This window comes from Lampetra planeri, chromosome 27 (assembly GCF_965212315.1).
Source record: "Lampetra planeri chromosome 27, kcLamPlan1.2.h2, whole genome shotgun sequence".
NCBI classification, from domain to species: Eukaryota; Metazoa; Chordata; class Hyperoartia; order Petromyzontiformes; family Petromyzontidae; genus Lampetra; species Lampetra planeri.
Genome location: NC_136133.1, coordinates 7,313,329 through 7,337,027, shown reverse-complemented (window position 1 = coordinate 7,337,027; position 23,699 = coordinate 7,313,329). Strand labels below are relative to the sequence as shown.

General features: G+C 47.4%; 1 protein-coding gene across 1 annotated transcript; it reads right to left on the bottom strand.

The window, feature by feature from the left end:
- Positions 1–5,404: 5,404 nt before the first annotated feature.
- On the bottom strand, positions 5,405–23,501 carry LOC144727909 (uncharacterized; the record flags this gene model as incomplete). The annotated part of the gene is made up of 5 exons (XM_078607048.1): positions 5,405–5,535; positions 9,994–10,272; positions 18,224–18,463; positions 18,555–18,678; positions 23,355–23,501. Coding segments are annotated over 5 exons (921 nt in total), but the record flags the coding sequence as incomplete, so codon positions are not given.
- Between the last annotated feature and the right edge of the window lie 198 nt (positions 23,502–23,699).

The following is a 23,699-nucleotide window of genomic DNA, read 5'->3' as shown; positions in this document are numbered from 1 at the left end:
TATTTGCCCCCCTCAATAAAATAAAAAAAATGCGCCCCCCCAAAAATAAATATCACCAGCCGCCACTGCAGATACCCCATATTTACATTTAAGCAGGCGAGAGACTCTTGAAATCCACAACACGACCGCAATTCCACTTCAAAACATTGTTCATGAACAAAACTACGTAACACAAACACACTAAGTACTCTAAAAAATATCACGAGAACATTTTCAGAGAGAGCTTCAGGAAGAGGCAACTCGTGTAAATGTTGGAGCGCACGCGACGCCGCTCGCGTGCAAGGGGAGGCCGTTGTGAGCCGCCTCTAAACCGTCGCCCGTCCCTCGCAGTGTTCGTGCCCAGGGACAACTGTGAACTGTGGAGGGAAAAGCCTCGCGTCTGTGCCTGCGGGAATCCCCAGCACCACGCGAGAGCTGTATTTGCATAGCAATCAGATCACGAAGCTCGAGCCCGGGGTGTTTGACAGTCTGGCGGCACTGGTGGAGACACGAGAACCTGATGCTCCTGTTATTGCCACTGCGATAGTGAATCATGATTTTTTCTTATTCTTCACACACACCGGCATACTGGGCATACACGATAAATTAGCATTGTTCTAACGGGCTTCGTTTAAGAAAATAGTGGTGGCTTTAACAGTGGTGCCGGGGTGTTTGACAAACGGACTTAACTGATTATCTTGAGACTGCACACCAACCAACTGTTTGACCGCCTCATGACTCTCAAAGAGCTGTACTTGTATAAAAACCAGCTAAAGTCTCTCACCACCGGAGTCTTTGACAAACTCACCCAGCTCATGAAAATGAGTCTGCGCAACAACCATTTGAAGAGCATCCCTGACAGCCTTTACATCAACACAATAGTGCAGCACCGTGGACAATTAAACAGTGATACTAACATCGACACGTTCTAGATTACATGTGTAGAGGTGTACGGGAGGGCGAACAAACACACCAGGGGTGGTTATGCCCGCACGCGGAAGGATGCTTACATCCACGTCCGCATCGTTTAGCCTGGGGGGCTGAAACGGCGCTGTGATCTCTCACGGCCCCACCCCTCGGGGGGGGGGGGTTGCTATATAAGGCGGTGAGCCGGTGGGCTCGGGCTTCAGTGTTAGCTTAAACCAGTGAAGAAGGAAGACCGGCTAGATAGGCCCTGGGACTCCCCTGGATCGCCGTCCTTCTAAGGACCGACCAGGGCAAGCCAGTGGCGTGGCCCCGAGAGCCCAGAGCCGATGTTCTTGTAAGAGCCGGTCTGGTGACTCAGGGTGCCGTGATCCCAGCTTGGCCAGAGCTGGATCAGCTAGCCTCCCCTAGCTCTGTAGTGGAGGACCTGGGAGTAGGCTAGCCGGGATAGAGATCGTAGGATTTCCCTGTTAGACGGGTGAAGGGGCCGATACCCCTTCGAGTGTTGTATACCTTGGCCTGTATAGAGTGGAACGGTTAATAAATAAGTGTGCCTCCAACTACGTCGTCCAAGTCTCTTTGAACCTACTTCAACTGGAGTCAGAAGTGGTCTTCTAAAGATGGACACAAGACGGACGGCTCGTACAAAGGAACCTGGGGAGGAGGACACCTCGGCCGACTCAGAGCCTGAACTCGCCGAGGGCGAGTTCGAGCAACCGGGGCCGAGTCCGCCGATACCGCAGCAGCCGGACGGGTGGGGACCGTCGGCTGACGGGCTGCGGGTGGCTCACTCCCGCCTGGTGGAGCTACTCTACGCGGCAGCCGCCACGCTGGAGGAAATCACTCGCCTGGGGGTTGGAGGAGCAGCACGGGGCGACGTCGGACGACACGCGACGCCAGTTCCCGCCATTTCAGCAATGCGGTTGTGATATCACACTAGCACATTGGTAACGAGGAGATCATTCTACGCGGTGTTGAGTGGCACCACTTCTCGAAATGTGTGGTGGGAATGTATCCGCTTCATTCCCAAACGAAACCAATTGCTCCACCACCAACATTGGTGTGAGAAAGAAAACAACTGCAGGGCTGCACCTTTACCTCTTTACTGAGACACGACGGCAAAATTCACCATGCGGTGACTAAGGTTGCCATGCAATTTGAAGTCGTTTGGGAACAGGTGAACAGTTCTGGAAATGGTCATCGGAATACAGTTCGTCGTCTTAAACCGCTAATACGTCGCTCCTGCATGAAAGTAGACGCTCAACTCACTGCTCGGTAACAATCTTGATTTGAAGCTTTCGTTACTGCAGGAATCCATACTTTTCGGTTCTTTCGGTTAAGTCACGTAGGTAGAAAAAATAATAGATCACGACGTTTCGATCGCAACACACGCAATCGTCTTAAGGTGAAAAAGAGGGGGGAATCTGCTGAGGCAGGTTGTTTATTAAGGTTTAGAGATGGGCGGGCAACTAATGTTAATGTAGGAGCGAGTAGGAGAAATGTAAGCTTGGTATGTTCTGTTTACGTGCCAACCCTTACTAGTTGGCTGTGTCGGGTGGTGGCTGGTTTTAACGACACAGTTATATATTTACACGATCTAACCCAAAAACCTCTATTATGGATGATACTGGTCGCGAAAGCCTACGTGTTAAACTGGGTCAGTTTGTCAAACACCCCAACAGGTAAAGCCGACAGATGGTTACTCTGCAGATTCAGGTGTTGCAGATTCTCCAGGCGGTCAAACAGTCCAGCGGGGAGAGACGCGAGTTCCTCACTGTGCAGGAACCTCAGACACGCTCTGCTGTTCTACAAAGGCTTTAGCTGAGTGAATGTAAATACGACTACCAAGAGCAATGGCTACATTTTATCTCCCCCATCAAGCTTGTGAGCAGATTGGTGTTGTTCCTTAAACGATCAAATTAATCATTCAAAGTCCTTTGTTTATCCACTGCTGGATGAAGTGGCCATATTTCACCACGCTGCTTGGGGTGGATTGCGACATAAATATTGAACAAATATGAGTGTACTAATGATCTCACTTTATTTGAACAGACTAAGGAATGATTAAATTAAATGCTGTTCACAGGGCTGGAGTGCAACTGAACAGCCACAAACAATTATACATAATCGTCAATAGCACTGCTTTAAACGAAGAAATATATGAAAAGCAACGTGGGCACGTCCGTTTACGAGATACGAAGAATGTCCATCGTCCAAAATGTCACCCATTATATATTTCCCATTATGGCGGTGTGCGTGTGTTGTCTTGAGTTTGTCTTCATACCTGTGCTTGTGTACATGGCAGTATTAACAAGTAATCTGGAAAGTTCCACAAGGTGCCGTCGAGTCATCTGAGACTGTGACTTCAGGAACACAATCAGACCGAATGAATACAGCACCTGACCTGGCTGGTGAGTCTACGGGAGCTTTACCTGGTTAATATAAAATTAACGGACCTGCGAGTAGAGAAGTTGCCGACACTGGCTCACTTCGGTCTGGACCTAAACCATTTGAAGCGCATTGCCGGGAGATTGGTTCGCTCTTTCCATCGAGTGCTGTATACAGGAGGCTCGAGCTGAACTCGGATGAAGCGCTCAGCGGAGGCGACGCTCAATTCCCCCGGTCAGTTGTCAATCTCTCTTAGCCAGGAGTAACAGATTGAGGTGCAGCCCTACAATTGATTGGCTCACGCCACTGATGTCGATAGAGCCTCCACTGGAGGGAGCTCTAGGGCTATTTAGCCTATTTGTACACGGTGGTTGGTCGTCTTGGACGAGGTGGCAGTGCCGACACTTAAATCAATCATACGGATTATTAATTTATATATCAGGATTAATGGTTAATGTAGATATTAGTTATAATTGGAAATATTGATAACAGACGTTATGTTTCGATTTAAAGCTTTCGTGACTGCAGGGATTCATCTTATTGGTTCTTTCGATAAAGTCACGTAGAAGGGAAATAATAAAATAATAAAAATAAAACATAATAAAATACAATTCTCACGACGTTTCGGCCATAACGCAAGCAGCCGTCCTCAGGTGAACAGGTCTGTCGGAAAGACAGCGTCTGTTCTTCACCTGAGGCCGGCTGCTTGCGTTGTGGCTGAAACGTCGTGAGAATTGCATTTTATTGTTTTATTTTTATTATTTTATTACTTCCCTTCTACGTGACTTTACCGAAAGAACCAAGAAGACGTTATGTTGCTGATAGGTTATTTTGATGGCAGATATCATCGACGATGATGGTAATTGTAGAAATCATCATTACCCTTCACAGAACACTGGCGTAATTACATTGTCCTTGGAAGCATGTCAAACCATTCCGTGCCCTGCATGTAAGTGACAGTATTAAACGAACATTGCTGGAAGTATTTTTCAGTCAATAGAATCCACGGTCCCCTTTTCCATACACGTTTACCCAAGAGTCTCCGTTCATACGCAAATTTCGTAGTTACACGTCGCACGCGCCTGATGAATGCTAAAGACGCGCTACGTGTGTTTGGTCCAGGCCCATCGACTTCTGCGTGGTGAGTTTATTCTGTTGTGAGTTCAGAGCGGCAGCTCTTGTACAGAAACATAAACAAATAAACAAACGCGCGCCGCTTTTTGTCATAAATAGTCCCGAAAGGTCCGAGTGGCTGCACTGTCCTCTGCTGTCCATCCCGTAGCACCGCATATTTGTGCCAGCCTGGTTTGTGCGCGGTGGCGACACATGCACGCACTGGCCAGGCCTATTTATGCTTAGCTTCCGAGGTGTGACCAGGTCGGACTCGTGGCTTCTTCACAGGCTGCAGAGCCCCGCGTGTGCGTCCCTGCCTCTGTACAGCGAAGGGTACACACGCGTGCGTTCCTACGCAATGTGTTCAGGCGAAATGATCTGCGTTCGCACGGGACGTCCCGTGTGGGATGAGTCGAGTGCGAATGCGGCATTGTCAGCCTCTTGCAAAACATGAAGTCATAACCATTTTCTCAATGTGCGATGCATGGTAGACTGATAGTTTCAGCAGAAATACAACATGTTCTTAGGTTTTTTCGGTAAAGTCACGTAGGTAAAACATTAAAAAAGTAAAATAAAATAAAAATCACGACGTTTCGGAGGCAACACAAGCTTCCGTCCTCAGGTGGGACCGTCACAGCCACGACAGCTGTATCAAGTAAATTACTTGTGTTGCCTCCGAAACGTCGTGATTTTTATTTGTATTTTATTTTACTTTTTTAATGTTTTACCTACGTGACTTTACCGAAAAAACCTACGAATATGAATCCTTGCAGTCACCAAAGCTTCAAATCTAGAAATACAACATGGTTTGCCTTTTGTGATAATTTTCCTACCCGTCAAATGTTAATAACTGTTAATTATAAAACTTGTATTATTTAATCATCGTCTTTTTGGGGACTGGCAGGAATGAGTAATGATAAAAGCTTTCTATATCATGATCAGTGCCATCATTCATCATCCGCACGAGCATTTAGATCGTCAGCAGCAGCTGATTCCATGCTCAACAGTCATGCTTTGTGCCAGGGACGCTCTTCAGCTGGTTTCCTTGCAGAGCCAACAGCTTCAGCTTGGTGAGTTTGTCAATGCCAGTGGGCAGCTGTGTGAACTTGTTGCAGCACAAATCCAGAACATCTATATTCACGAGGCGGTTAAACAGTCCCTCGGGTAGAGCCGTCAACTAGTTGCTGTAGAGCTTAAGTTCCTTCAGATTCGTCAGATTGTCAAACACTCCGGCGGGTATGCACGACAGTCGGTTCGTATACAAATGTAGTGCCTGAAAGTATGCGTCACACGCTGAGGTCGGTGTGCGCGCACGCGGCGTACAGTGGGAGCACATAAGGACACGGGGCGCTGATTGGCTGGTCGTTGTTGTTGTCGGGATGTGGGGCCGCACTGTCTGAAGATGGTAGCAGGTGGCAGGGAGTAATTAAGGACGCAGGGCACCGATGGGCGAGAGAGTGTTGTTGTCGCGGAGTGGCGCCGTATTGTCTGGAAAAACATGCCAAGTGGCAGCGGGGGGCTCGGGGCGAGTGGCGTCGCGGGGGATGCCCCTGATTAATTGGGGATTAATTGGCTCGGGGATAAAGACAGGGGTTTTTGGAGGAGACGGGAGTTCGCGCCTGGGAGGAGACAGAGGATGGAAGAGTCAGAGCAGCAGAGCTAGTAACAGTATAGGGTAGCAGTGGAGAAGCGTAGGGTAGCAGTGGAGAAGTGTAGGGTAGCAGTGGAGAAGCGTAGGGTAGCAGTGAGACGACGAAGCCAGTAGGAAGCGGCTGGAGTGTGGGAAGAGAAGCTGATGTAGTTACGACAGAGTAGGATGGCGGAGCTGATAAAGAGCAGCCAAACTGTGGCGGAGAGAGTGGAGAGGAGAGTCGACGGAGAAGTGATGGGGAGCGAGCGAGGCCGGCGGAACGTGGCGAGCGAGCGGAGAGCGCGGAGGAGAACTGTGGATCGGTGTTAGCGGGAGGAACATTGAGCGATGTTGGATGGAGGAGTGTTAATCGAATACGCAAAATAAAGTAACGAGGAAAGACAAGAAGCTGTCGTGTCGGTTCGAGCACTACACAAATACAGCTGTTGCAGATTGACCAGTCGGTCAAACACCCCCTCGGGTAGAGCTGTCAGCTGGTTGTTACTAAGGTCGAGATAAGTCAGTTGCGTTAAACTGTCAAACACCCCGGAGGGGAGAGCTGTGAGTTCATCACTGAGCACGAATCGCAGATCAGCAGCCTCCGCCTCTTGCTATAGAGCAGCCTCTACAAGAGAGCGTCGCTCTTCACACGGCAGTGGAGTTCAACACGGGTCGCGAGGTCGCGTTAGCGGCGTCGTGTTCACCTCACATCTCGGCACCTCGCTCCATGCCGTGCCCGCTGTCTGTGCGGTGCAGTACAGCGACCCGCACGGTGTTCAGCGCTCGCCTCGCATTCCCTCTGGAACATTTTTACTCGATCAGTGGAATTAATTCTGGAAGTCGCCTGTCCATGGGAGCCTCATCGAGTACCGAGTCTGGCTTCGGGATGATGCTGCACTAATAGGACGTTTGCCTAATTCCTGTTTGATGAGAATGTTGCGCTGTTGGTGCTGCGTGTGAAATCGCTCTTGTTGCGCTGTGCTGTTGTATAGTTTTGTTTTGACATTGCAATTTTTTTGCTTTGCGTTGTTGTGTGGTTGTTGTTGTGATTCTTATTATTGTTGTTGTTGCTGAACTACCACAAACCCGCATGGTACATGCGAGTTTCTGTTAACGATCAAAATCAGCTCTCATTAATCACACAATTCACTCATTATTCACTAATATGCAGTGACACTGCAGACCAACTTGTAGCACAAGAGGGCACGATGACAACGATGATGATGACGATGGCTGTGGATGTCGATAACGCGGTAGCTTTACAAACTGAATGCTACTGATGACGAGTGTCATCTCTATCCCGTTGCCCAGCGACACAGCAGTGTCCGTTCCTGACAGTGTTGGATCCGTTTGTCAAACGCGCACCTGGGAATGCTCTTCAGTTGATTGTTGTACAGAACCAGCTGCTGCAGATTCACCAGGCTATTCACATCACGAAGCTCGAGCCTGGGGTGTTGACAGTCTGACGGCACTGGAGGAGACACGAGACCCTGAGGCTCTTGCTATTGGCACTGCGATAATGAATTGTTGCGTATAATCACAAATGCATCTTTCATATTTACAAACGTTAACGAAACTGATTTTCGGACACCGTTTTGGGGAATTTTCGTGCCCATAAAAAGAAAAGCTCTTGCAATTTAAATGAATGTCATTTTATTTAGCATATGTTTATGACTTTAAATAAATATCACTTCAAATTACATGAATGTGTTTGATTTGGATAACAGTTATTTGTGAACGTGAATGGAGTTTGCTTGAGTCAATACATCTCTGTGAAAGCGAATCGAGGTGAATGTAAGAGGTCTCTGCGAGAGACATAAAAGCGTATGGATCACGTGGTAATTAATAACGCGGTTCTCTACGAAATGAGCTCAAGTGGAATTATCTGACACTTCTTTATATGAAAGGGAATTGAGGTCTCCTAAACTCACAGATGTTTCTACAAGTAGATGACACTCATTTTACCTTGCGGGTCTCGATGGAAGTAACTGGAATCACTTTAACTGTCAGGGTTCATGTGAAGTGAGTTGAAGTTGTTTGAGATCAGGTGTCTGTGATAGCAAATTGAGGTTTTGTAAACTGCCGTGCCGGCATGGAAGAGAATGCAAGTGGATCTGGTTATAACTTAATTTGAAAGTATTCTGTTCACCACCATATAACCGTGCGAGTGGTGAGAGTTCACTTTGAAAGAACCGGTCACTATCATCATCTTAAGCCATGAGTAGCCGTTAGGGTGTTTAACTTACTGACCCAGTTCACTATTTTGGATCTTAATAGCAACCAGCTGCAGGCTCTTCCCGCTGGACTGTTTGATGGCCTGGGAATCTGCAGTAGTTGGATCTGAGTAAAAATAAGCTGAAGAGCGTTCTCAGAGGCGCGACTGCCGGTCGCTACAGAGTCGACGCTTCGACTCTACACTCAAAGTAAACTCGCATTCTCAGCCCACCCTCTTTATGAGTTAACGAATCGCCGCCAACTCGACAAAGCTGTAATTTTAACGGCAAATGTTTCCATATTCCTGTATTCACCAACATTTAAAAAAGACGAAAAAATGCAATTAAAAAAACGAACGAAAGCGTCTGAGAAGTGCGCACAGAAGCACTGCAAGTTGCAAGCTTGGATTTACATTGAGAGGCAGAGACAAGAACGCAATGATCAGAGAACAATCGATTGTAAAAGGCATTAACGGTTTACAAATGTAAGCTGGTTTGGCTAGGATATGGCGCGAGAAGGGATGATAGAATAATCCACGATGACCAATGCACATTGACCATGGTCGATAACAACAGCGAAGTGGCACCCAAGGGAGGGAACGCGCCCGGAAGGACGTCCACCATGGAGATGGAGTAATGACAGCAGTTCGTGTGTAGGTGCGAGGCAGACTACTACATCGCATGGTCGTGAATACGGCTCGCAGTGGATCGATCATGGCTTTTTATGATTACATAAACACATTGATAAATATGCATTTCATATTAAGTCGGTGATAGCCTATTGTAATGTATATCTCTATTCTCAAGAGAGACCTGAGATATATTTGAATTAATTATTCAATAGCTTTACTAATAAGTGAACTACTAGACGCAAACACAACACAGTATTTACGGCATATAGATGTTCAAACGAAGCACTCTTTAGAGTATTTGGGGGGGAAACATTTCCACGGAGAGCTTCAAGAACAGGCAACGCGTGTCAATGTTGGACCACACGCGACGCCGTTCGCGTGCAAGGGGAGGCCGTTGTGAGCCGCCTCTAAACCGTCGCCCGTCCCTCGCAGTGTTCGTGCGATCAGACAACTGTGTACTGCCATAGCAGAAGCCTCGCGTCTGTGCCTGTGGGAATCCCCACCGACAGGCAGAGCCTGTGGTTGTATGACAATCAGATCACGAAGCTCGAGCCCGGGGTGTTTGACAGTCTGACGGCACTGGAGGAAACAACTTGCACCGAACTTGTGTCCTTTATCGAAGGATTGGTCCATGGTCCAGCTTCTACCATCTGATCGACCCCCCCCACCACCCCCTGGAGACTGGACCACCAGACCTCATTCTCCTACATTTTTTCCACCTGACCCTGAGTGGTAACCAGCAGAACCACCAATTTTTCAAAATGAAGCAGCATTTCGTTTCTTGCAAACCACAGTGCACCACTTACGTGCAATCTTCGACGATACCGAGGATCTCCATATCTCACTTTCACTTCACTGCAGTGTACAATTGTGTATCATTAGCATATTGATGGAACTCGATATCATCCGATGAGATGACATCGGCGATTAGAGAGACATATGTTGAAAATAGGAAGGGCCCGAGGATGGATCCCTGTAATATTTCAACTCGACACAGTTAGCTATGTACGGTGCGAAAGAAGTTCTACATACATATGCAATGACTATTCGTCACCTTGCTTGAGGAACTGCAATCGACCATGTAGGTATGACTCTATCCACCCAAGTGCCGTACCCGATACACTGAACCTTGACTGCAGCCGCCCGAAGACTATCTCATTGTCGATAGTGTTGAAGATGGCTGAGCGATCGAGGCCAACCAACGCTGCGGTGCTCGGATCATCCATGATCTTGTAGAGGCCATCAGTGATCTTTAGTAGCGCCATTTCAATGCTGTGGAACAGGTGGACAATCAGCGGCGCAAGCACGTCCAAACATGATTTGAGAATCGATGTGTGGATGTAGTTGAGTGGCGATGTGTTATTTGGCAGCAGTGCGATGAACATCGACACCTCTGCCACCAGCGTTGGTGCCAGTGTCTCGAGTTTTGCATCGGTGCCAGGTTGTTCAAAACGCAGATGGCAGATCGGGAGAATGTGTTGCCTTCAGGTAAGAAACTGCCCTCTTGATCGTCACTATTTTATTGGTGATGAACATTGCAAATCCTGTGCATATGTAGTGACTGACTCGGAGACACTAAGAGTTGGAGGCACTCTGTTTATTAACACGGCCTCACGAGTTAACACTTCCAATAATCCGTCTATAGCCGACTACAGTTCCCAGTCAGAACAGTTGGTAGACTGCCTGACTGGCAACCCCGAGACGGTGAATACGGAGACGATGAGAGAAGAACGGCGAAGACTCCAGCAGTAGCACAACGGGATCCCACTCAACACGACAGCCCCGAAGTCCCCTCCAGAGGCCCCTCTTATACTGTCAGTGTGGCCTGGCTCCGTCCCCGGCCACGCCCCCTTTCTAGAACCTACCCGCGGGTTCCCCGTGTGACCCTTCTGTGACATTTCCCCTAGATTCCTCTCTGGTGTATTACGTGGCCTGCTGTCGTCAGGGCTGCTGTAAGCTGCAGATCCCCTTCCCCGCCAGCAGCCAGCGCTATGCTGCTACATGACAAATTCTATGTCACTACACGTAGACCTGGTTGCCTCGTTGATGGGTGGTTGGAAACCAGCAGATGCGTCATAGAGCATGGGGGTCGCGAGCCGACTAATTGACGTGCAGAGCATAGAACGATCTGCGAGACTCAATCATGAGTCAGTTGGCAGATCTGCAGCTGGCTCTGTAAGCGAGTTGTCTCAAGACCAGTTTTCTTCCAAAGACGCTGCAGCCTCCTCCTCGTCTGCTTCGCAGCGATCACATCCAGTGACATAATATTACTGCGCACATTCTCTGTTCTATTTGTGCTTGTTCGAATAGGCCCGAGTTCATCAACAAAAGTGGTGATGTCATTTTCTAAATGAGCTGCAAATGAATCGAGTGTCGATGCAGGATTTAGACACGCAGATGACGACCGGATCTTTTGATCGAAACCATCGTGGTCCAGTAAGAGGCTGATGGCTGGGTGGTAAATATGCAGTAATTCACTCCACTATCCATTAGATTAATTGTCACGATTAAATGAAATAGTCTACTATTATTTTGGCCGTGTTTTTCCATCTCCCTTGCACTGTGGTGCTTTGTTCTGTCTCAATTGCAATGGTTTACTTGCTGAGGAAAAAAATACAATTACCAATAACGATATAATTGGTTTAACAAAACGAATACAAATACCTTCACAAAGAGCATACTACATCTACGATCCCCGATCGCTTCAGGTTGGCTACGTCAGACAAGACCACGTGTATGATCTTTACAATTTAGTGTAAATGCCAAAAATTCCAACAGCCACAGTAAAAACAACGCGACTAAGATCCTCAGAGTAGAATGATTTGAAATCGTGACTTAAACTGCCATATAAGGTGGGGAGATGACTCATTTGAATCCTTCCCACCACCATCCTCGAAACATGTTCAACTATGGGTACGATACCACACTGTCCGCCAGAGGGCGCACCATTCGTTGCATTGAGCCTCGGGTAAAGTGCAGTGACATGCGGCTGTGTAGATTTGGGGCTCCCTTGGGCTGCTGTCTCTCTCAACATAAAACACATTGTGAAACTGCAACTGACGTTGATGTACAAGCACAAACAACAGCATAAAACAATCTACATGTTCATCAACAACACTGTGGGCTTTTAAAAGAAAATATAACAGGCAATGTTTTGGATCACGGCCCTTCATAGCACATCATTTTATATATTTTTAAAATATATGCTTTGAATAAACATCGCCTCCATATAGTGTTACATCCTAACCTACTCCTTGTTTTGTTTTCCTCAATTACATTTAAAGGTTAACACCCGCTCTCATAGATTTAATATCTGAGGGGAGAGCCCGACTTTCCAGCTCTGAAATCTCCCTACGTTAATCCGACCATGAGTTCCAAGGATGGTGATATCACTGCCACCCAGTGGCAGTAATTGAACATTCATTTTATGATTACATTCTTACAGTCTGTTCTTCTATTAACGCGTGTTTCATAACGCAAATTGGACACTACGCGATTTAGTAAACGTAACTACCTCGTGTGAGTAGGCTGCCTCGGCGTAGCATCACACAAGACGGGATGCTGCTGGATGCTTGTAGATGCTGCCCACGCGCCTCAGTCTTTGTTCAGCTTTGTTCAGCCTGCATGCGCATGTCACGTGTTATCGCGGCCTGGGCTTGTACCCTATATTATACACTAGGTTGTATAATATAATGTGGTTGTGCAGAGGCGCCATAGGCGCCCCTGAACAACCACAGCCTGTGGTGCCCTCGAACAACCACAGCCTGCGGTGCCCCCCAACAGGCTGGTCAAGTAAGCACTTAGGATCCACTCGCTTAACGTGCGGTGGGCCTTAATCCAGCAGTGGAAAACGACAGTAAAGATGTAATTAGAACCGTGTGCATTGTTTGTCAGATTTAATTCTTAAATAACTCACCTTCAACTACTAACTTAATGTCTTGAGACACGATCGGATGTACGGCTGATAGTGAATTACGGTGAAAAAACTAGGAAACAACGCGAACGGCTTTGCTGTACTTGAGGACTTTCAATAAGTCGAATAAGAGCAGCTTCAAACTTTCACTCTACATACCTTTTTGGACGATTCTGCGATGTAACTTTGATGTGAATGAATGAAAATGTATTTGAACTTTAGTTGTGATATTGACATTCACTTCTAAGAGCTATGACTTATTAATCAGTGAAAGAACTGTTAGGATTATTTGGTAGCTCTTAAGGGGTCTTAGGAAGTGGTGGTGGGGGGTCTCCCTCCCCCTCAGCCCCCACCCTTGTCGGCCCCTGAGCGTGCTGGCAGATCAGCTGGCCACAGCGCCTTATTAGGGCGCACATCACCTCGGGGGCGTACATGTTTGGGAGGGGCGCACCTCTGGTTGGCTGCTTGCTCGCGGTCACTTGACACACTTCAACCAATCTGTGCCGCGTTAATCACAGTCACAGAATGACAGAGCTGGGTATCTATATATATAAAATCGCGAATCTGTCTGTCTGTGTGTGTGTGTCGCCGGACCATACGCACTTTCATTGGACGGCGGTTGCCCCTGGCAACGGCTAGCGACGCCTTCGCCGCTTTCATTGGACGCCGGTTGCCCCTGGCAACGGGTAGCGACGCCTTCGCCGCGGGCTGCAGTTTAATTGGACGGCGGTTGCCCCTGGCAACGGGTAGCCACGCCTTCGCCGCTTTCATTGGACGGCGGTTGCCCCTGCCAACGGGTAGCGACGCCTTCGGCGCGGGGTGGACGCCATTTTAAATTCCCCTTTAAAATAGGCGCACGCATTAACACGCGACTCTGACGTAAATTCATCACAGTTTCACGTCCTCTTCACTCCCCTCCCACCCCAATGTGTTCAATTACTATTATAGGCTCCGTAGATAATAAAATAATAGCGATTAGACAGTATTATTGTAGCGCGGGGGGGGGGGGAACGGCACCCGTACCCTGCCTCTGCCGGGTGGGCAATTTTGGCGAGGCCGGAGGCTCTGCACGCTACTAGGCCTCGACACCCACCACGCGACTCTGAGGTAAATTCATCAAAGTTTCACGTACTCTTCACTCCCCCCCCAACACAATGTGTGCAATTAATATTACTTTTAAACACTACGCGCCAACAATCTATTCTTTAAATGTTGACTGTACAAATAGTCATTAAGCTGGGTGAGCGTACTGACAGTCTATCATGTAGACTGTAGCCTGCTTATAAAATTGGGTGAGTGTACTGCCAGTCTATAATGTAGACTGTAGCCTGCTTATTAAGCTCGGTGAGCGTACTGCCACTCTATCATGTACACTCTAGCCTGCTTATGAAGCTGAGTGGGTGTACTGGCAGTCTATAATGTAGACTGTAGCCTGCTTATTATAATCCATTCTTTCAATGTTCTTTGTAAAACTAGTCATTAAGCTGGTTGAGCCTACTGGCCGTCTATAATGTTGACTCTAGCCTGCTTATTCAGCTGCGTGGGTGTACTGCCAGTCTATCATGTAGACTGTAGCCTGGTTGTTAAGTAAAGTTAGTCCATTTGTAACACGTACGCTTTCGCAAACATTATTCATAAACAACGTTATTGGGTTTAGATCGCCTTATTTATTAATGTGTTGTAACCCTTATCCACCACCCGACACGCCCAATCTGCAAAAAATTGTCACGTTCATAGAAGACTAAGACTTCACTGCTTTAGCCCACCCGTGTGTTTAAGCGTAAAACCACTACAATTACCATTTCTCATGAAAAAACAACTGTATAATTATGTTTAAACCCCACGCGCCAATTATGCATTCTTTCAATGTTCATTCTACAAATGGTCATTAAGCTGGCTGAGCGTACTGCCAGTCTTTAATGTAGACTGTAGCCTGCTTATTCAGCTGGGTGGGTGTACTGGCAGTCTAGCATGTACACTGTAGCCTGCTTTTAATGTAGGAGCTTTCGTGACTGCAGGAATTATTCTTTGGTTCTTTTCGGTTAAGTCAAAAGAACCAAAGAATGTAGCCTGCTTATTAAGTAAAGTTTGTCAATTTGTAACACGTGGCCTTTCGCGAGCATTAATCATAAACAACGTTATTGGCTTTAGATCGCCTTATTTATTAATGTGTTGTAACCCTCCATCACCCAACACGGCCATTCAGTAAAAAAGTGTCACGTTCAGCGGTGAGGGAGGGAGAGCGGTGAGGGAGGGAGAGCGGTGAGGGAGGGAGAGCGGTGAGGGAGGGAGAGCGGTGAGGGAGGGAGAGCGGTGAGGGAGGGAGAGCGGTGAGGGAGGGAGAGCGGTGAGGGAGGGAGAGCGGTGACGGAGGGAGAGCGGTGATGGAGGGAGAGCGGTGAGGGTGGGAGAGCGGTGAGGGAGGGAGAGCGGTGAGGGCGGGAGAGCGGTGAGGGAGGGAGAGCGGTGAGGGAGGGAGAGCGGTGAGGGAGGGAGAGCGGTGAGGGAGGGAGAGCGGTGAGGGAGGGAGAGCGGTGAGGGAGGGAGAGCGGTGAGGGAGGGAGAGCGGTGAGGGAGGGAGAGCGGTGAGGGAGGGAGAGCGGTGAGGGAGGGAGAGTGGTGAGGGAGGGAGAGCGGTGAGGGAGGGACTCAGCCTCAAAACGAGTAACTGGTGTGGCGTATTAACATCGCCACTGGGGAGACAAAGGCGGCCGGGCGTGGTGGATACAAGTCCCGGGCGAAGCCGGGTAGTACAGCTAGTGTTACTACAAATGTGTGTGGAGACACTGCGTGCCCCGCGTGCAGACAATGCATCCTCTGTGACATAGATGAGAGACTATTGTAATGTATATCTCAATTCTCAAGGGAGACCTGGTAAATACATTCATTATTTATTCAGTAGATTAACAAATAAATGAACTAAAGATGCAAATATGAAGTAAATTCAAACGATAAGTATGAACAGCGTAAATATGTTCAAACGATGCACTCTGAAAAATATTTGGTTAAAATTTTTGGCGGAAATCTTGTGTAAATGTTGGACCACACGCGACGCAGCTCCCGTGCAAGGGGAGGCCATTGTGAGGCGCCTCTAAACCGTCGCCCGTCCCTCGCAGTGTTCGTGCTCAGGGACACAAGTGGACTGTGATCGCAGAAGCCTCGCGTCTGTGCCTGCAGGAATCCCCACCACCACGCAGACTCTGCTTTTGCGCTTCAATCAGATCACGAAGCTCGAGCCCGGGGTGTTTGACCGCCTGACGGCACTGGTGAAGACACGATACACCAAGGCTCCTGCTATTGCCACTGTGGTAATGAATCATTGCGTATAATCACCGGAATATCATATTTACCCAAAATATGACGTTACATTGTTTTTTGGACATCGTTTACGTGAACCATTGTGCCTTTAAAAATAATAATTCTGACAATCTAAACGGAACGGATCTCTCATGGTAGCCAGATGGCTTGCAGAGAACCTCTGTCTGATGCGGTCTGGTAGCAGTTACATTGGAGAAACCAAACGACGTCTCGGAACGCATCCGTGAACATAAAGCAGACCTGAAACACGATAGGACAAACACCTCAGCCGTGGAAGATCACTGTTACAATTCAATGGGCTCACATGACATTGACTTCTCCAAGACAGAGGTTATCTGCAAGCCATCTGGCTACCATGAGAGATTCGTTCATGAGGCTATCCACATATACAAACACAGAGACAATTTCAACCGAGAAGATATATTCTGGCTCAGCAATCATTGGAAGGTCGTAATAAACCATTTCGCACCTTTACTGATTGTGTTCACGTTTATGGTGCCTTTCAGACCGCAGGCCACTCACTGGCATTGACTATATATCTTTTATTCTCCGCAGGGAATGGATTCTTTGCTCCGCTGCAAGTCTCCTACCATCACTCTCCCATTGACATATTTCGTTGCTTCCTCTTAGTACCTTTCACGCGACGGTCAATGGTATAGTGTATAGCAGATTGTATAATAATCTATATATATAAAATCGCAAATCTGTCTGTCTGTCTGTCTGTGTGTGTGTCTGTGTGTCGCCGGACCATACGCAGTTTCATTGGACGGCGGTTGCCCCTGGCAATGGGTAGCGACGCATTCGCTGCCGGGTGGACGCCATTTTTAATTCCCGTTAAAAATATGCGCACGCATTTGTCGTATAAACTCGATATACCCAGCGTTGCCCGGGGGGAAAATACATTTAAAATCTTATGAAAACTTTCAAACATTACATACCAATGAAAAAACAACTGTGTAATTACTTTTAAACCCGACGCGCCAAGAATCGATTCTCTGAATCGCGCAAAGGAATCGAAGGTTGTAGATTCCTTTACATTCGGACGATTCCCGTTTACTATAAGTTGCTTAAAGTCGATATAAACTGCTACGAACGGGAAATATCCGGCGTTGACCGGGGCAAAAATGTAATTAAAAACTCCTGAAAAAATAAAAAAACAATGAAAATGAAACTCTATCATTCAAAATGTAAACCCCCAACATGCCAGGAATCGATTCTTTGAATCGCACAAAGGACTAATCGAAGGTTGTAAATTACTTTAGGATCGCGCTTCCTGTTTAATATAAGTTGCTTATAGAGTTGATATAAACTGCTACGAATGGGAAATATCCGGCGTTGACTGGGGCAAAAATATAATGGTGAGGGCGGTTGTGAGTGGCGATTGTGAGTGGTGATTAGTGAGTGGTGAGGGGAGGTTGAGTGGTGACGGTGAGTGGTCAGGGTGAGTGGTGAGTGGTGATTGGTGAGGGTGTGATTGGTGAGGATGAGTGGTGAGGGAGAGTGGTGAGGGAGAGTGGTGAGGGTGAATGGTGAGGGTGAGTGGTGAGTGGTGAGGGTGAGTGTTGAGGGTGAGTGGTGATTGGTGAGCGTGTCATTGGTGAGGATGAGTGGTGAGGGAGAGTGGTGAGGGAGAGTGGTGAGGGTGAATGGTGAGGGTGAGTGGTGAGTGGTGAGGGTGAGTGTTGAGGGTGAGTGGTGATTGGTGAGGGTGTGATTGGTGAGGATGAGTGGTGAGGGAGAGTGGTGAGGGAGAGTGGTGAGGGTGAATGGTGAGGGTGAGTGGTGAGGGTGTGTATATATGTAAGCTTATTAAGAAATATATTTTTCACCCGGGCAACGCCGGGTACTTATGCTAGTTTATATATATGTTTGTCTTGAGACATGATCGGATGTACGTCTGATAGTGAATTACGATTAAAAAACAGTAAAACAACGCGAACGGCTTTGCTGTAATTGAGGACTTTCAATAAGTCGAATAAGAGCGGCTTTACATGGCTTTCACTTAAAACTCACACACACAGCCTCTACACATGCACGTGTAACACAGAATAGTAAAACAGGTTTAAGAGGGGCATTGTGCATCCAGCTCTAGAGACACATGCGCCCAGCAAACTTTCCCAGGGCATGCTCTTCAACTGGTTGTCGTTCAGACTCAGAGAATTAACCTGGGTCAGTTTATCAAACAACCCAGCGGGAAGAGCCGTCAGTTTGTTGTTTTTGAGCCACAGCTTCTGTAATTTCACAAACTGATGGAACGTGTCTGCGGGAACGGATGACAGTTGGTTGCCATTCAGATCCAGTGTTACGAGCTGGGTGAGTTTGTCGAAAATTACATTGGGTAGAGCCGTCAGAATAGTTAGTTGGGCGAGTTTGTTAAATACTCCAGGATGTAGAGCCGTCAATTGATTTTTTTTTATACAAAAAGAGCTTCTGTAAATTCACAAGGTTGTCAGGTAGTCTCAGTTCTATAAGCTTGGTAAGTTTGTCAAACACCGCGGCAGGGAGAGCCAACAGTTGATTATCATGCAACAACAGCTTCTGCAGATTCACCAGGCGGTCAAACACCCCCTCGGGAACGACCATAACCAGATTCCAGGACAAATACAAGATGTGGAAATTCACCAGCATGTCCCTGGATTGGGGTTCACTACAGTCGGAATAACAGTCTCATATTTCACGAACATTTGCTTTCTTTTGTATGTATATATATGTAGTGGTGAACACGGAGGCACACACTTGTTTTTGGAGGCAACAAGTTTATGTAACAACTTCCCAATCGGGTAACTCTTATCGTACACTGTTTCAACATCTAGGTTATAACTACACGGTTAACTATGTGAATAGCGGGTTAACTACACGAACGGGTCAGTCAGCTTACACGCTGTCTGACCCACGATGCTGAGCGAAGACCGAAGAGATGTCGCACCCAGGGTTGATCCCACAGACGAGTCCAGAACACTCTCGGGACTGCCACTTTATGATCCTGAGCGTGGCCTCGCTCCGCCTTCGGCCACGCCCCCTTCGAGACCTTGCCCCAAGGATCTCGACTAAGCACCACGTGTCCCTCAAGCCCCCTTCGGGCCCCCCTCACTACGCTGTCCCGGTCACGTGCCCTCTCGGGTTCACACAAACTGTCACGTCCCTACTTGCCCTCTCTCAGGCCGTCACCAGGACTATGGCCCCTAGGGCGGGCTCGCATGCCGTACTTACTCTGGTGACAGAGAGAGGTTCCAGACGAACACAGTAGCACTCTTGTGACAGTAGCTGGCGCTAACACCATCGTGACACCATTAACGTCACTACATCAATACACGAGTGGCTATTTCCAAATTAAGACAATGCGAAATGGAAAGATGTTATATTCGTTGGGGGTTTCCTTCAGTTTCCTGCAATTGTCATATCAATGCCAGATCATGATTTTAATGATCAATTGGTAATTCTCAAACACCCCGGCGGGTTGAGCCAACGCTGATTCCCAAGCGAATATCAACTTGGTACAAATTGAATAATACGATGAAAATACACGTTCATGATATGGTCTGTGTATTGGGTTTTAGTCAGTTTACACTCAATATAACAAAACAACTCACTTTCGTCAATAACACTGCCGTTAAAATGTAAGTATGCACACACTACTTGTGCATACATACGTGTGTTGTTAAGTGCATATATGTATATTGGTACACCCCTCTTTATGTGCGTTTTGAGTACATTATTTGCATGTCCATGTATGCATGTGCATATGCTATCTACGTACACTGTGTGTGTGGATAATGTGGATCGATGGACAAGGAGACAACCGACCAATGTCACCAGCTGACGACCGTTCCCAAGGGCGCCTTCGACAGCCTTACGAAGCTGCAATACATTTGGCTGCACAGTAACCCCTGGGACTGGTCCTGACGCTTCGCAGAGACGCCGAGGCGCCAGCCCTGCACTCACTGTATTGCTGATCCATACAGCCACACGTGACTCACACACACACACAAGATATGGAGCGATTATCACGTGAAGTCGATCAATCGTCTGAAATGTATTATCAGCATTTTTCTTACAAACTACATAACCAGACAATGCCTCTCCCTCGGATTTGTCTTTTCACTCCACGTAACTATTAAAAGTAGTTTTTGCACAACTCATCAGCATCACGGCCTTCTGGGAGTGATTAATTCCAAACTAAACTTTGGACTGGTTTCGATATTCTGTCTGAACTGCAGAGTGAACTTCACAGTAATGGTTATTGTGTTTTACTTCTATATGTTGATTATGATGGTAGATTATGATATGCATTAACCCTACTGTGTATTTAGGATGAAGATGAAAAGGGTGTAGCTGTTTATGCTTATTTTAGATGATGATCTTCGTGACGGTTGAGTCCACAGTCTGATAATGTGGAGAAAATGTTAGCAAAGTGGATTTTAATCCAGTGGTCGCTGATATGATGATGAAGCTTATATATATTTTAAACCTCCTGCTTCTGTTCACCCAGAAATACAAATGGATTCATCACAGTCGATCGGTGCATCCCGTGTCGTGGAGCAAAGGGTGGCTACTCCCACCGCGTCCAAGACGACCGGCCATCGTGGAAGAATCGGCTAAAGACCCTTCACATGAGATTTCTAGAGCTCCTTCCAATGGAGACCCTTCCGACATCAGTGTCGTGAGCCAGGCAATTGCAGAGCTGCACCTCAATCTGTTACTCCTCGCTGAAGAGATTGACAACTGACCCGGGGCACTGAGCGCTGCCAGTGTTGAGCGCTTTGCCCGAATTCGGCTCGAGACTCCTGGAAACGGCACACGGTGGAAAGCGTGAACCAATCTCCCAGCAATGCTCTTCAACTGGTTTAGGGCCAGATCGAAGTGAGTCAGTGTCGGCAACTTTCCTGCGCCTGCGGGCATCTCAGTTAATTTGTTATCACCCAGGAAAAGTTCCCGTAAACTCACCAGCCAGGTCCAGGTGCTGTAATCATTCGTTCTGAATGTGTTCCTGAAGTCATCGCCTTTGTAGACTCGCCGACGCCTTGTGGAACTTTTGGATCGACAAATGACTTTGAATGATTACTTTGATAATTTTTGTACAACACCAATTCGCTCACAAGCTTGGTGGGTTGATACAAGTAACCAGTGCTCATTGTAATCGTTTTTCATTCAGTCTGCTAGAGTCGTCCTTAAACGGCAGCGAGAGAGTGTTTGAAGTTCCTGCGCAGTGAGGACCTCACGTCTGTCCACGCTGGGGTGTTTGCCCGCCTGGTGAATCTGCAGCAGCTGTTTCTGTACAACAACCAGCTGAAGAGCGTTCCCAGGGGCGCATTTGACAAACGGAGCCAGCGCTGCCAGGAACGGTCTCTGCTTTGTTCCTGGGCACCGAGATAGAGACGACGTTCAAGACCGGCTCAGATAATCGTCACTGGTGTTGACCGTGATTAGGAATCGAACCTGGATCGCCAGGTTCGCAGCACAGCGCGCTAACCGCTACACTACTGATCGAGTAAAAATGTTCCATAGGGAATGCGAGCTCTGAACACCGTTGCGGGTCGCTGTACTGCACCGCTTTGTGGGCACGGCATGGAGCGAGGTGCCGCGATGTGAGGTGAACACGACGCCGCTAACGCGACCTAGGGACCCGTGTTGAACTCCACTGCCGTGTGAAGAGCGACGCTCTCTTGTAGAGGCTGTTCTACAGCAATAGGCGGAGGCTGCTGATATGCGATTTGTACTCAGCGATCAACTCACAGGTCTCCCTGCTGGGGTGTTTCGATGAGTGGAATTAATTCCGGCATTCGCCTGTCCATGGGAGGTTGACTGAGTTCCGAGACTGTATTCAGGAGGATGCTACCACAATGGAATGTGCAGCCAATTCCTGTTTGAGGAGAGTTTTTCGTTGTTGCTGCAGTTTGTGTAGTTGTTATTTCGGGTGGTTTCTCTTGTTGTGCTTTGTTATGGTGTTGTGTGGTTGTTTTGTTACGTCATTGTTTTTTGTTGTGTTGCGTTGTGTGGATGTTGTGGTCATTTTGTTATGCTGTTGCTGCACCAAGCCATCACATCACGCGTTAGTTTATATAAACGCTAAAAATCAGCTATAATAATTCACTCCATGCAATTTTCACTGATGCACTAAGGCAGACGCTCACCTCACTGCTCAAGGACACTGCAGACTAACTCGGAGCACAAGAGGACACCATGACGATGATGATGACGATGGCCGTGAATGTCAATAACGCGGTAGCTTTACAAACTTGACGCTACTCGTGCCAAGCGTCGTCCCTGTGCGCAGCGACAAAGCAGAGACCGTTCCTGGCAGTGCTGGCTCCGTTTGTAAAACGCGCCCCTGGGAACGCTCTTCAGCTGGTTGGTGTCCAGAACCAGATGAGTGAGCTGGGTCAGTTTGTCAAACACCCCCGCGGGGAAAGACGCGAGTTCTTCACTGCGCAGAAACCATTAACCATAGGCATTCACTTTTCTAGTATGACATGTATATTTATCAATACGTAGATATGTAATCAACAAGAAGCATTATCAATCCACTGCAAGCCGTCGTCACGACCATGCAATGTTTTAATACATTTCGCACCTGTACACGAGCTGCTGTCATTACTCCATCTCCGACGGAGACGTTGTCGACCGTGGTCAATACACATTGGCCATCGTGGTTTATTCCTTAATTATTGTCCTATATATTTGCCTTATTAATTACCACCTCATCCATTCGCAGAGATGTATTAACTCAAGCAAACTCTATTCCTCTTCACAATTATCTGTTTTGAAGCTTTCGTGACTGCAGGAATCCATACTTTTTGGTACTATCGGTAAAGTCACGTAGGTAGAAATAAAATAAAATAAATGGTCACCATTGCGGTCACCATTTTCGCCTGATGACGGACGCTTGTGTTGCGTCCGAAACGTCGTGATTTATTTTAATTTTATTTCTACCTTCGTGACTTTACCGAAAGAACCAAAGAGTATTGATCTGTTATTCAAAGAAAACACTTTCCTGTTATTTGAAGCGATATCTGTTTACAATCATAAACATATGTCAGATAAAATGTATTCCGCTTAGATTGTCAGAATTATTCTTTTTAAAGGCACAACGGTTCACGTAAACGATGTCCAAAAAACAATGTAACGTGATATTTTGGGTAAATATGATATTCCGGTGATTATACGCAATGATTCATTACCACAGTGGCAATAGCAGGAGCCTTGGTGTATCGTGTCTTCACCAGTGCCGTCAGATGGTCAAACACCCCAGGCTCGAGCTTCGTTATCAGATTGAAGCGCAAAATCAGAGACTGCGTGGTGCAGACGATTTCCGCAGGCACAGACGAGAGACTTCTCCTCTCACAGTTCACAGTTGTCGACGAGCACGAACACTGCGAGGGACGGGCGACGGTTTAGAGGCGGCTCACAACGGCCTCCCCTTGCACGGGAGCGGCGTCGCGTGTGGTCCAACATTTACACGAGTTGCCTCTTACTGAAGATTTCCGCCAAAATGTTTTAACCAAATATTTTTTAGAGTGCATCGTTTGAACATATTTACGCTGTTCATACTGATCGTTTGAATTTACTCCATATTTGCATCTTTAGTTCAT